Source organism: Camelus dromedarius, chromosome 3, assembly GCF_036321535.1.
Source record: "Camelus dromedarius isolate mCamDro1 chromosome 3, mCamDro1.pat, whole genome shotgun sequence".
NCBI lineage: Eukaryota > Metazoa > Chordata > Mammalia > Artiodactyla > Camelidae > Camelus > Camelus dromedarius.
In genome coordinates, this window is record NC_087438.1 from 91,880,161 (window position 1) to 91,893,612 (window position 13,452).

General features: G+C 51.6%; 1 protein-coding gene across 1 annotated transcript; it reads right to left on the reverse strand.

The window, feature by feature from the left end:
• Window positions 1-1,616: 1,616 nt before the first annotated feature.
• Window positions 1,617-8,588, reverse strand: IRF1 (interferon regulatory factor 1). Its single transcript, XM_010981285.3, has 10 exons — window positions 8,547-8,588; window positions 7,394-7,485; window positions 5,954-6,053; window positions 4,965-5,141; window positions 4,801-4,850; window positions 4,562-4,694; window positions 4,259-4,381; window positions 3,889-3,938; window positions 2,901-3,036; window positions 1,617-2,600 (listed from the first exon to the last, which is right to left on the reverse strand). Exons 2-10 carry the CDS (start codon window positions 7,478-7,480, stop codon window positions 2,488-2,490), a joined length of 969 nt encoding a protein of 322 aa, XP_010979587.1. The 5' UTR covers window positions 7,481-7,485; window positions 8,547-8,588; the 3' UTR covers window positions 1,617-2,487.
• Between the last annotated feature and the right edge of the window lie 4,864 nt (window positions 8,589-13,452).

The window sequence follows — 13,452 nt, forward strand, 5'->3', positions numbered from 1 at the left end:
CCAGTTAGAAGCCATAGAAGGCTGGCCACCCCAATCCAATTCTCCTCAGTAAGGGCTGGGCCCTGGAGGAGCTGGGAAAGGTCATCTTATCCCTCCCCTTCTGTGCCCAGGTGATGCTACTCTTGAAAAATCCAGGTGGACTTTCCAATGCACAGGGCTTGAGACTGGAATCTGTCCAGGTATCCACATGTAGAATGCCCACCCACGCCTGCCATTCACACAGCATGTCTGAGGTCAGGAGACAACACTTCCTGAGCATGGCAGACCAACACCTGACTGAACTTTGCCCATTTCCCAGTTTTTTCATTATTTTCCCACTCAGCCTTCCCTCTCCCACACTCCTTCCAGAGGGCTGGGCCCAAAGAGGTGGGGGTCACAGTCTAAGTGGCTCCTGGGACTGAGAATATGGGAGAAATGTCCACAGGGCTTGGTTCCCCTGAGCAAGCTCCTCACTGCCATGGCCTCCTTTCCTGGATGGTGCTCGTGGTGCCAGTTGGCCTCCCTTGGCAGCCTGCCTCCTGCAGGTGCTGCAGTTTAGCCCCAGGGCCGCAGACTGTGGAGGGAGATGAGAAAAGCCCATTTCCAGACCTTTCCCTCTCAGACACTCCTATGACTTGGGCCTTATTGGAAACCCTTTGTTGCCATACATCCGTGACTCCCAACCTACAGTTTTCAGAAATACTGTTCTGATGAAATATACCGCTTTACAGAGATTCTATATGCAGTAGACCAGCCAGAACCCTGAAAAGACGTGGAAGAAGGAAGCCTGCTTCATGTAAGGCCATCCAAGGTTTTCGTAACAGATTTGTGCATGGACCTGCTTCACAGCACACTGTAGGCTGGTATTCAGCACCAGTTATTGTTGGCTGTCAAAACAGTTCATTACTCTTGAATGGGCAGGTTAATAGCCCCAAGCCCCTGTCCCCAGTGTCTTCCAGCCTCCCCAGCTCCTCCCGCTCAGATCTGCTCCCACTGCAGTATCTACCTGTACTGTCCAATATGGCAGTCACTGGCCACGTGTGGCTGTTTAAATTTTAACTAATACAATAATTTTAAAAATTCAGTTCCTCCATTGCACTGGCTACATTTCAAAAGCTCCGTTAGCACATGTGACTGTCATTGCCTACTGTAGTAGCGCAGAGAGTGAACATTCCGGTCACTGAGGTAATGCTTAGCACAGCAGGCGTCAGGGACCTTTTTTGTGCTGATGTCTGTTCTGATTGCGTGTGACCATGCTGTACCAATTGTTAACTTTTTGGAGTAGCAGCTGAGTACACTTGCATTTGAGTTTAGCAAGACATCAGAGTCTATGGCACATTCCCAAGAACTCAAAACCTAACACTCCCCAGGCCCCAGGAGCCCAAATTCAACTCACAGCCCTGGCTATAAAGCCAAGGGCAAGTGACTATATTCACATGAGCATGTCCCTGTGCCATGACTGCCCATTCTCCTGCCATCTTCTCCATGAATACAATCGAAAGGATTTTGTGATAGGTGCACATCACTGCTCACCTTGAGGTCAATCTCAGGCAGGGTGCCAACAATGAGTCCATCAGAATGTGTCTACAGAAAGTAAAATCATCTATAATTTATCTCTAAATAAAAGGCCACACCCCTTATAAACAATTAGCTTTTTATAAAAAGATAAATGTACATATTTACACACATGTACATGTGTGGTCACACATGACTTAGTGATCAGATGACGTTTCCAATTTTTAAAGTTACACCAAGGTGCTCACACTTGCCTCCCTGGGGCTGCTAAGGGGCTGCCGCGGCCTGCCTGAGGGGGCAGGTGGGTGCAGGGCAAGGCACTATAAATAAATGCAAAGGCCAAGAGCTTGGGGGAAACATTAGTGTACACCTCTGATCAGAAATGTGGCAAGGTCCACAAGAAAAAGTGCCATGTTTTTTCACAAGCCCCTCGATCCAAGCAGAGGGCAGAGCTCCTCTGAGGCAGAGGGGGCACCGTCCCGCAGGACCTCACTCCTCCTTCACATTTCACTGGCTTCGGAATAGTCCCCAGGGCTCAGCTAGGAAGGGAGGTGGTTCTTTGGAACAGGAATCACTTAGTGCAATTGTCTCTTAGTGCAGAGCCAGCCCTGGGGTTGGTGCTGTGCTTTTCTGAGGTCACTGATCTGTTCCCTCGGGCCAACCCAGTGATAGCAAGACCCTTTCCAGGAGCTGGGCTCAGAGGGAAGAGCTGGAGGCTGACTCCTGTCTTGAGACCTCTACCTGACACACCAGTCTCAGAACGCCATCTTCCCAGGAGGCAGGGCCAGCTTTACCCGACAAGAGGAGCCCAGACCCTGGCCTGCTAGGCCCCCAGAGGCCACTGTTCCAAAGAGGAAAGCCCCATCCCTGTTTGGCAATGGAGTCACACTTTGCCATATCAAGGAGCCACAGAAGTCCTGCTTCTCTGAACCACAGCCACCATGATGCCAGGTCCTGCTTGCCTAGAGGAGTTAAAGGGGGCCAGAGGCCCACCTATGGTGCACAAGGAATGGCCTGGATGGAGGGCAGCCTGACTGGGGGCAGCAGGCTGTCCAGCCAGCTGGTGTCCATGTTCTTCAGATCTGAAGATATCAGCCCAATATACCCTAGAAGACATGAAGAAGGTTGTGTGAGGATTGAGGGTGGGAGGCAGATGCATTCTCCCCCAACCCTCCAGCTCTATCCCTGAAGACCACAGACACAGCAGCCTCTGCTTTCCACCCCACGGGAGCCACATCTTTAGGCAAACATGAGAGCCTGGGAGCAGCAATTTGCAAGCTGTACCCGGATAAGTTTAAGAAAGATGCTTTACCTCTGCTGCTCTCTGATTCTGCTCCACAGCCTTCCCTGCCCCCAACATTGTTCTCCCTTTTCTGGGAAACCATATGGATCCAGGGGCTTCTTACCCCCAGGGCTGTCAACTTCTGGCTCCTCCTTGCAGTTGAAGTCTCCATAGACAGAGGTGGGTTGGGCCCCAGGTTCATTGAGCAGGTACCCCTTCCCATCCACATTTGTCTGCTGCCATCCTGACTGCTCCAAGAGCTGGGGAAAGAGAAACAAGAAGCAATCAGCTCACTTCCAGTACAGACTCACCCTCTGGCCCTGCCCTCAATGAGCCAAAGCTTCCCAGCCAGGATAACATCCTTGGCCATTTTCACATTCTCAGATGGATGCAGACATGGAGTGCAGTTAGGATGGGAGCCTTGGAGATGAGGGTCTGCCCTGGACCCACACTCCCACATCTACCCTCTGGCATAGAATTTCCAAGACTTCCTTCTTAACTGAATAAGGACATACCAACTGGGAGTGTGGCTTAAAGCAATGGTTAACATATTAAGTCAAGAAAAGATGCCTAGAAAAGCTAGAGATAGGAATTAAGCCCATATCTTCATTTTCTGTGCTGATGGACAGAGCCTGGGTACAACCACTACAAGTTTTTACATTCATTTTAAAAACTGAAGCAGAAAAAAACCTGGAGGATAACTTGCTTTAAAAAAAAAAAAAAAGCCATCATATTACAGATCCCAAAGGCTGATTATTGAAACCTGATGTGCATTTCCCGAACTAACAGGGCTGGGACATGTTGGGGTGGAGGACACAGGCCAGGGACCTGGTGGCTGACTCAGAGCTGTCTGAGGCCCTGACGCCTGCTCTAGGGAGGCATGTCAGGAACCAGGCCTCCCTCCTGTCCTCACTTCCACAGTGACTGTCCCACCAGCCAAGGAGGTCAGTGGTCCCTAGCCACATGGATGTGGCACTAGTAGGACTATGCAAGCAGACAGGTCACAGCAGCACCTGCCTACCCTCCAACTGGGAAGTTCTCACTGGTTCTTTCCCCTCACTGAGCAGCAGCCACCTCAGAAAAGCACCCATGGAGGAAGGAAGGGGCTTTACCTTCATGATGTCCTCAGTTAATTTCCCTTCCTCGTCCTCATCTGTTGCGGCTGTGGATAAGGAACAGAAGTTGGCTGGTGGTCAGCCAGGCTCACCCTGCAGTGCCAACCTCACCACGTCCTCCTGCCCATTTACTTGTGCATACACACACTCTGGTCTCCCGCAGACATCTGCCTGCCGTGGAGATTCCAGAACAGGACATGTTCCTGATGACTCGCCTCTTGAACCCTGAAGCCACACCTCTTCCCTCTTCTCTCCAGCCCACCATAGTCAGCTCAGTGCCAGGTGGAGTTCTGAGCATCTTTTCTCCTTCAGGAAACCCCTCCCAGGATCCAAACAGGCCAGCAGGCCAGGCCCCAGCAGCACTAACCTTCAGAGGTGGAGGGCATGGGTGACACCTGGAAGTTGTACAGGTCACTGGTGCTGTCGGGCACAATTTCCACTGGGATGCGCCAGTCAGGGAGAGTGCTACTAACGGCACACGGTGACAGTGCTTCAGGACAACAGAAAAGTAGGTCAGAGCTGTGTGCTTTCTTAGTTTGCCATCACACCCAGCATCCCCCCAACCCGAAGCCTTCTCTAACAGGCCACCATCCACAAGCACAGTGCCTCCTAGACCCAAGAGGAAAAGCCATCCCACCAACGTCCCTCTGCCAGACTCAGCCCACCTCACCTGGAGTAAGGGCCCGTTCAATGTCCAAGTCCTGCCCCATGTAGCCCTGAGCTGTGTAGCTGCTGTGGTCATCAGGCAGGGTGGAGCTGCTGAGTCCATCAGAGAAAGTATCCGGGCTGGATTCCCCACATGACTATAGAAGGAGAAAGCAGTTTAGGCCCAGGCTTGCCGTGGCACTCCTTCCACTGCCCATCCTGATTTCCGGTGACCAAAGGCTAGCTATTGAGGACCACACTCACCTTCTTCTTGGCCTTGCTTTTAGCATCTCGGCTGGACTTGGACTTTCTCTCTGTGAGGCAGAAAGGCTGTCAGCTTTGGTACAGACAGGCATGCCAGCCCCAGCTGTCTTTCCTCCTTCCCTCCCTCCCTGAGGGCTTCCTCAGGACCTTGAGCCCTTCGATACCTTTCCTCTGGTTCTTGGTGAGGGGTGGGAGCATCCGGTACACCCGCACAGCTGAGCTGCCCTTGTTCCTGCTCTGGTCCTTCACCTCCTCAATATCTGGCAGGGAGTTCATGGCACAGCGGAAGTTGGCCTTCCATGTCTTGGGATCTGGCTCCTTTTCCCCTGCTTTGTATCGGCCTAGTGGGCAGCAAAGTGAAGAGTATCATCAGGGCTAAAGGTGGGGATCCTCAGCTGCTCTCCAGCTTGGGAGGAGAAAGACAAGAGGCTCTCAGACTGCCAGAGATAGATCCAAAATGGTCAAACCAGCTGGTATGCCTGGGTGACACTTGTACAGGCCTTGGGTCCTAGGGCTTCTTAAATGCCCAGAGTTGGCTCAAACACATCCAGCAAGCTTCAGTGAAGGACCCAGTCAGAAGCACTGGAGAGCCCATATGCCCAAAAGTGCTGCCTTTGTCCCAGATTATGCCCAGTCTCCCTGCTTTGGCTGTCAGCAGCCAGAGGATAGGGACTGGGGCTGATCTGATATTTCCAAACATGAGAGTGGCCAAAGAATACTTACTGATAGGTGGGCTGGCTGGTCTGAGATGGACCAAGAATGCCATCCCTCAAGGATAAAAGGAGGCTGCCAACCAGATGGGCCTTGGGCCAAGAACCATTGGTCAACATCAAGAAAAAGGAAGCCCTGAGTCTCTTTCAGTGTCCTTGCTCACAGCTGTTTTTGCCAGGGAGAACTTTAATCCAGCCACAAACTCCATGAAGCCACACTTTCTAAGATTTTGGCCTCACAAATTAATTTGTGAACTTGTTGAAATGATGGACCTTCCCCACCCCTCCCACCCCAAACTTAGGTCTGCCTCCTGCCCATCCCTGAATCCTGTACAACATCTCAAGGAGCTCTGAGACTTCAATGAAGAGCTTGTGTGTGTATTAGAAGCACCTCCCCTTGTCTCCTTCCTGGCCCCTTTTAAGCTGGAATTCAGGACACACACCTGTGTGAATGGCCCAGCTCCGAAAGAGACAGGCGTCCTTGTTGATGTCCCAGCCATGCTTGGCAGCATGCTTCCACGGGATCTGGAAGATCATCTCCTCCTGCACAGCACACATGCACACATGCACACATACACACAAGGCTCTGTCAGCTCAGAGACCATAGGTTTTTGGCCTGAGTCTGCCCAGCCCCCCAGGTCTGGGAAAAGGCTGACTTCCCCTTTTCACCCTGACATCTGGCTTGGGTTGACCCATCCTGAGAATGGTTTAAACAGGCTACTCCATCACTCTAGATCTCTCAGAAGGGGCTCTGGGTTCTGATGAGCTGTGTCACCAACAGCTCAGCAACGACTTCCTTCTGCTAGTTACAGATGTGCTGGGACCCATACAGAGTACCCTGGGATGCTTCTCTCTGGCTTGTCAGCACCAACATAGAAGTGAGAACTCTGTCTATTAGATGGGACTGTTCAGGGCAATTGTGACAACTGGCTTCTACAAAGAGCATCGTGGCCATACACCTGAGGGAGCGCAGGGCCAGACTTGGATGATGACTACTTGTGACCCTGGCATTGTCACTGTACCTCTTTGTCCCTCACTGTTTTCTCTTTGGTGAAATGAAAAAACATGGTAACAGATATAAAAGCTAAGGTCTCATTGTTATCATTACTAGTGGTTAAAAGTATGATTTTTGAGTCAGACTGCTCTGGTTCAAATCTTGGCCTTAACACTTTTTGTGTGATCTCCTTATCTACCTATCAGTATCTCTGTTTCCTTACCTGGAAATGGCGATATTAATAGGATCTACCTCACAGGGCTATTTTGAGGATTAAATGACACAATCAATGTAAATAACATATTTAGCATGCTGCCCTGCTTGTAGTAAGTACGCAGTAAACATTAGCTATTATTGTGAATACTATTCTTACTAAGTGTACTAATATCACTATATATTAATCCTGTTATTACTAAGTCTGCAGGGTCTGTGTTGCCCTTTGTGCATTGGCAAGAGGCCTCTGGGGCCTGGAAAACCCGTACAAGGTCAATTTTGGGGTCCCCTGCTGAGCCAGCCATCTTCCTGCCAGCAGTGCCCACTCCTCTGTCTCCTATCTGACTAGAGCCCTATAAGCTGCGTGTGCTTGTTGGGGTCTCCTTCATGAGAGGCCAAAACTCCAGCTCTGCAGAATGCTGGGAGAACCTTGCTGTTGGAAAACTGTCAGTGCCCTCAGGTGGGTGCCTTGTCCCTATCTTGAGAAGGGAGGCAGGCAGAAGTTGGCCAGTGGGGCCCTGGGCTGGGTCTTGCACATTCCCTACATGCAGGACCCACTGGGAAACACATCTGTGTGCTCCCTATCACTTCCCTTTTTGAGCTGCATCTGAAGCTTTGGTCCCCCAAAGGACATAGGTTAAAAAAGTGGCAGAAAAACCCAAAGAGTTACACTCACTTTATTAATCCAGATCAGCCCTGGGATTTGGTTGGAATTAATCTGCATCTCTAGCCAGGGTCTCATGCGCATCCGAGTGATGGGCATGTTTGCTGTAAAGAGAAGACAGAAAGCTCCTGTTTGGAGTCTGCTGAGCAGCCCCTGGGCACTACCCTGCCCCACCCCAGGTCATTCAGTTACCCTCCCCTGCCCTTGGCTAGGTACCAAGTACTACAACCATGGGGAAGGGGGCTTTCTCTGGAATAAAACTGCCCCCCAAATCTCTTCAGTATCTTGAGCAAAACACTCTTCCCTCACCACCTCCTAGGCAATCTTGGGAGGAGGCAGGCATGCAAATGACAGTTTCAGGGTTTATGTGCAGGAAAAGAGACAAAAACCACAGATACCTTAATACCAGAACTTTTCTCCCCAAATTCAAATCCTTTGGGAAGGGAGGGGCTTCTTTTGCTTGGTGCCAAGAAATTTCCCTACTTGAGTTGTTGCTTCTACCTGTGCACCTTCCTTAATGGACAGTCACCCTGTATCTTGGACAGCGCACACTACCTCCTGACCAGTCGATCTATTCTATTCTAAGCCTCCCCCGACAGCCTCTGTACAGAGGCCAGGACGCTAACCCTTCCCGCCTGGCTCCCCTCCTCGGGCGAAGTGGCCCAAGGAACAACACACCTGTGGCCGCCTCTTTCCGCGTCCCCGGGAGATACTCCAGTCACCCAGGACAGCAAGCCCCAGCCCCCTGCCACCTGCATAGACAGCCTTCAAACTGGGGCCTGGGCGCAAGCTGGGTCCGCGGAAAGTCGGCGCCAGGAGCACGGGGTGCCCACGCGCGGACGTACACTCGACTTCCCCGCAGGGCTTGTGATGCGTGCAACCAACATACAGGGCCACCCAGAGGCCGCCGGCGGCTTCGCACACACATTACTGCGACAGTGGCCCGGCGCCGGCAACCTCGGCTGGGTGGGCGGTCCACGCCACGGCCCGCCCTCGCAGCACCGCTGCTCGCCGCTCTTCCAGCGCCCTCCCGAGACAGCCCAGGGGCCCAGGCAACACTGCGCCCGCCACTCTCTTAAGCTGAGGTTTTCGGCCCCCATTTCCTGGTGTCCCGCGCGCCTTTGTTCGACGCCACCAGTGCCCCCCGCGGCGAAGGCGGGCTCACCTCGGCAGCAAGCACTATTCGGCGGCGGCGCCCGAGGGTCCTGGAGCGGCGAGGGCTGCTATGCGAGGGTAGGGAGCGCGACTCCGGGTGGGAGCGAGGAGAAGGCAGAGGATGCCCGGGTCGCGGAGCTGCTGGGCACGGCTGGCTTTGGCCTGGCACAGCTCCTGCTGGCCTCTGCTCGGCCTGGCTCGGGCGCACGTCCTGCCTCGACGAAGGAGTGGCGCGCTCTGCCTGGGCAGCGGCGCGGCGCGACGAGAAATCTAAACACTTAGCGGGATTCCCCCAGCCCAGGCCCGGCCCCGCCTCCTAAAGAGCCGCGGGGGCGCCCATTGGTCGGCGCCGCCTCATCATTTCGGGGAAATCAGGCTGTTGTAGAGCTAGCCGCTAAGGGGAAGTACAGGGCGGCTGCCCCTCCCCACCCCCTCCGGCCTGGCGCCGCCGCCCCGGGGCGACCGCGGGCCCGCCCCACCGGCTCCCACTCCACCCCCACACCAGCTCGCCCTGAGAAAGGCTGTCGTGGAAAGCCGAACGCACCCGGCCGCATTGCTCCCCTCACTCTGCACTCCCCCAGCCTGCTAGTTCCTGTGGCCGTCTCCTCGCCCTCCTTCCCAGGGGATGGGGTATCTGTACCCCCAGCGCGAGTGAGGGGGTCACCCGGCCATCCTCTTCAGAGTGGACGCCAGGATTGAATCCCCGAAAACCAACCTGGTTCCTCACACCCGTTGATGAGGTGGCAAGAAGGCAGGGTTTCGGTCCTCAAACAGTCCCTTTTTTGAGGGCCCACCCACCTCCAGGTCACTTACCTGCCCTGAGGAAGTAAAGGAATGCCTACCCTGCTTGGGGCTGCCAAGACAGGAAATCCCAGTTTGGCTGCTGCTGCCAAGGGACTCGGGACCTCAGTTTCCTCAACTGAAAAATAACAATAACCTTAACTTGCTGTTTTATAGTGACAGATGATACCCGTAAAGCACAATGCCAGACTTGGGCAGAGGATGATGCTATATTTGCAAGGTCCTTGCCCACAGTCTAATAGTGACCGGGGGAGAGACCTCTTCCACTTCTCCATCTACACCCTTGGGACTGCCCCACGGCTGGTCTTAGGGAAAAGGTTTCAGAGAAGCCAGGATTGCTAAATTAGGGTAGGGGTGGGGTAGCCTTGGTTCCTTCTAGTACTCCTGCCTTAGGCCACCTCCACAGCCTCACCTGGGTCTTGCATAGAAGCCCCTCAGTGGCAGCATTGGTGTAGTATCTCAGTCCTCAGGGCTTGGCCCAGAGAGGTCTGGACAACGTGTGGCAATTGGTTAGGGCTGACCAAAGCCATGGGTCTAGCCACAGGGTTGGGGAGTCCAGGTCCTAGGTCCCTTGGGAATGGCAGCTGTTTAACTCTTGTGCTTACAACTAGACCTTGCCCTACTTGTACTCTTGGAGGCTGGGCAGAATGTTCTTTCTTCTATCCAGGACTCTGGCCCAGAAGGTTTCTTCCTTTACCTCCCCAAAGCTGCTGACTCAGAAGTAAATCGCTCTTCCAAGTGGGGCTCGTTGTGTCACTCCTGTCACGGCAGCTCTCCCTCCATAGCAGCACCCAGTTGCAATGTAGCAAGCTATAAATAGACACATTGATACAGCATTCCACCTGTCAGTCACACTACTGCCTCCCTCCCACAGAGGAAATGGATGGGTTGATCCAATTCTGGTATACCAGAATCTGATGCTATGACTAAGGCGAAGCTTGGTTCCCAGGAAACGAACAGGAATGGGTCAGAGCTGTCTCCCAGATACTGATGGATGCAGGAGCTGGGAGAGGCAGAGAGGCAGGAGAAACTGTGAGGAATGAGCCTAGCTGGGTGTTAAGCAAAGTGGAAGGTGCTGAGGCCCTGGAAGGGAGAGAAGGGTTAGGGTGCTTTTTAAGTGACAGATGCTTAATGTGGGACAGGGAGTGGGAACACACTACAGACCAAGACCTTCTGAGCAAGAAGAACAGAAAACAAGTGGCTCCTGAGTTGCGAAGTCTGTTTTCTGTGCAGCAAGTGGATACTTGCCCTATCCCTAAGAACCTGACTTAGCCACTGGAAAATTAAGAATGAGATAAGGGAGATGAACTGTGCATCTCATGTGGTCTGAGAAATTGACCCTGTGAAGGCAACAGAAGACTGTAAAAAGTACTCTAAAACAAGAACTTTATTTAAATTTCCAGATAATCATCTTTGTGTATCTATATAGAGGGGGGTAAGAATCTTTGTGTGTCATGAAGTGTACTTCTGCAGTATCATTTGTAATGGGTCCCTATTATTCTATCACAAGGATAAATAAAAATTTACCTAATTAATCCCCTATTGTAGGACATTTAGGTTATTTCCATTTTTTCAGCACTGCATAGCTAAAATCTTTGCACACATCAATAATTTTTTTGCTAAGAAGAAATTCCCCAGTGCTAGGATTTACCAATGAAATTGTCATTACAGCTTTGAAGTGTTCTTTGCCTTTTTTTTCCTTCTTTTTTTTTTTAACTTTTAATTTTAGGGATTCTTATGTAATCTTGAGGCCTATAAGAATCTGCTTATCCTGATTAGAGGTGCTATGCTCCAAATCAGTGAAAGAAAGCTAACCCTGTTTAAGTGTCTCAAATTTTTATTGTGACTGCTCTTGATGAATCCTGTGCTAAGATGTATCACACATTCCCTGTGAAGCTGGACAAAACACATATTGTCTTCCCTCGGTTTCTCTTAATAATTTAGGGCTTGCCTTTTCTTCTCTCTGACTGAAAATACTCACCTTCTATAACTCTAGCCATCTCCTCTGGGCAGGTGACCTCCAAATCCAGGCTCTGGCTGCCTTCTGGATGCTCCCTTACAACTCTGTCCACTCAGGCAAGCAGAACTCTTAGCCTACCCTTTCCACACCGCCCCCCAGCAGCTTTCTCTCTTCCTAATTCCAGCTCCCTTTCTGGTAAAATCTTTCCCATCCTCCTTTTTTTGCCTCACCTGTTCCTCTGGGTCTTCCTTCCCTGTATCAAGTCCTGCATTTACATCCCCAAATCAGACTATTGTTGCCACAGCCTCCCCTTAGGACTTCCTCCCTGTCAGGCCTGCCCCTCCAGGCACCTCTGTACTAGGATTATTTCCCCTAACTCTGATGATCTCCCTAACATTCAGGTTCACACAGGAGCTTTCTGAGTTCCCCCAGACTCCTTAATCCCACTTTCAACTCGCTGCTAACTCTACTCCCAAATGTCCCATTCCAGCCTTTTTTCCCACAGCTCACCTATCCTTGGCAGTAACTAGAGGGCAGTGGAAAGAGAACATAGAATTTGAGGCTGAAAGCCTGGGTTCTTGTGTTTTTGCCACTTGCTGTGTGACCTTAGGCAAGTTACTGTCCCTCTCCTGGCCTCAGTTTTCTCACCTGTAAAATTGATGTACATTCTGCCCATCTGTCCTGTTATGATGATGAAATCAGATAGACTATCAAGCGCCTTTTTAAACTGTAAAACGTTAGTCACAGGACGTGTATTTTCAGTAATGCATGAATTTTTCACTGTATTTACATCCTCTGAACACACTTTGTATTTTTCCCCTGTCTCTGCTCCTTCAATTTGCTCCTCATCCCCGACTTCCTGAGATACTTAGCAACACTCACCTCCCCCCAACTCTCTCAATCTCAGTTGTCCCCCTCCCACCATCCTCTCCCCAACCCTCCACACATGCACTGCAATTTCAGTCTCTGTTTTAAGGCCCAGAGCAAATGCCTGGTCTTCTATGAAGCACCTCCAAAGCAGCCAACCAGAAATCCTTCCCCTCCTCAGAACCCTTTGGTCCTTAACTTTCATGTGGCCTTTTCTTTACTTATCACCTTCCGGATAGTGACCTTCTAGGGAACAAAGTCTATATTTTTCTGCAAGAGATCTGACCGGGTCCCTCACACCTGCAGCTGGAGTTAGCTGGAGATTAGCTCCAGAGCAGGATCTCACTCACAGGATACCTCCCATCTATACCGTCACTCAGTGAGGGTAAATTTATTGTGCAGTTTCTCTGTTTAAGGCCCTGGGGTTTTCTGGGCTGGCATAAGGGGCTAACTGGCTGGCAGGGCCTCCTCTGAGATGATTTCTGCAATCAGGCTGCTGTGGGCAAGATCACCCCTATGGGAACCTCCTTCTTGTTGGACCAAATTTTGTTCCCAGCCCCCCCCTCAAGCTCTCAGAACACAGTGTTCACCCTCTGGTTCCAGTTAGTCCTGAAGTAAAGGGACCCAGCAAGGCTTTAACCAGTTGAAGGCTTTAACTCTCAAAAAGATAGTAGGGCAGCCCTGGGCCATTGTGGGGCCTGACACCTAGAGAAGAAGCTACAGTCCCCAAAGCAGATGAACTCCTAGCAGGCATTCCAGCCTTCCAAGTCCAGAGGGAGGGGTCTCTTAGATGCTCAAAGTCCCTTCCAGCCATCATCGATTTTCACAGCAACCTGGGAGGCAGGCAATCCTAAACTGTGAGGTGCAGGCACAAGACAGGAATAAAATCATCTGAAAGCAACCAAAATCTTGAAGATATAATCCAGACATCATCACTGCCTGAAAGGAGCCTGTTTGAAGATAAAGGCCGTTTCTGAATTCATTCAGCAAATATGAATGGCACTCCAGCTCTGGGTCAACTCCAGGTTTGGCCCTGGGGATGTGCTGGGGCATGAGACTAGCCCCTCCCCTCTCATAGCTCTGGCAAAACGGTGTATGACACAGCAGAATAAACGCTGTACTGTTAAAAAAAAAAAAAAAAGTCCGACACGCAGAATGGGAGGCTGCAGCTGGCTGGGAAAGCACTAGGGGTCCTGCAATGTAAGAGTGGGCTGAGGATTGCTCCAGCGCTCAGGGCTGTTCCGGAACCCCGGAGGGGGAGCGGGGTGTCAGTGTGGGCTGCCGCTGA

Coding starts and splice junctions, on each gene's coding strand:
- IRF1 (XM_010981285.3), bottom strand. CDS start 7,480: ATGCCCATCACTCGGATGCGCATGAGACCCTGGCTAGAGATGCAGATT. Junction 6,054..7,393: donor GGCTGATCTGGATTAATAAA/GTGAGTGTAACT, acceptor TGTGCTGTGCAG/GAGGAGATGATCTTCCAGAT. Junction 5,142..5,953: donor GAGCTGGGCCATTCACACAG/GTGTGTGTCCTG, acceptor GCTGCCCACTAG/GCCGATACAAAGCAGGGGAA.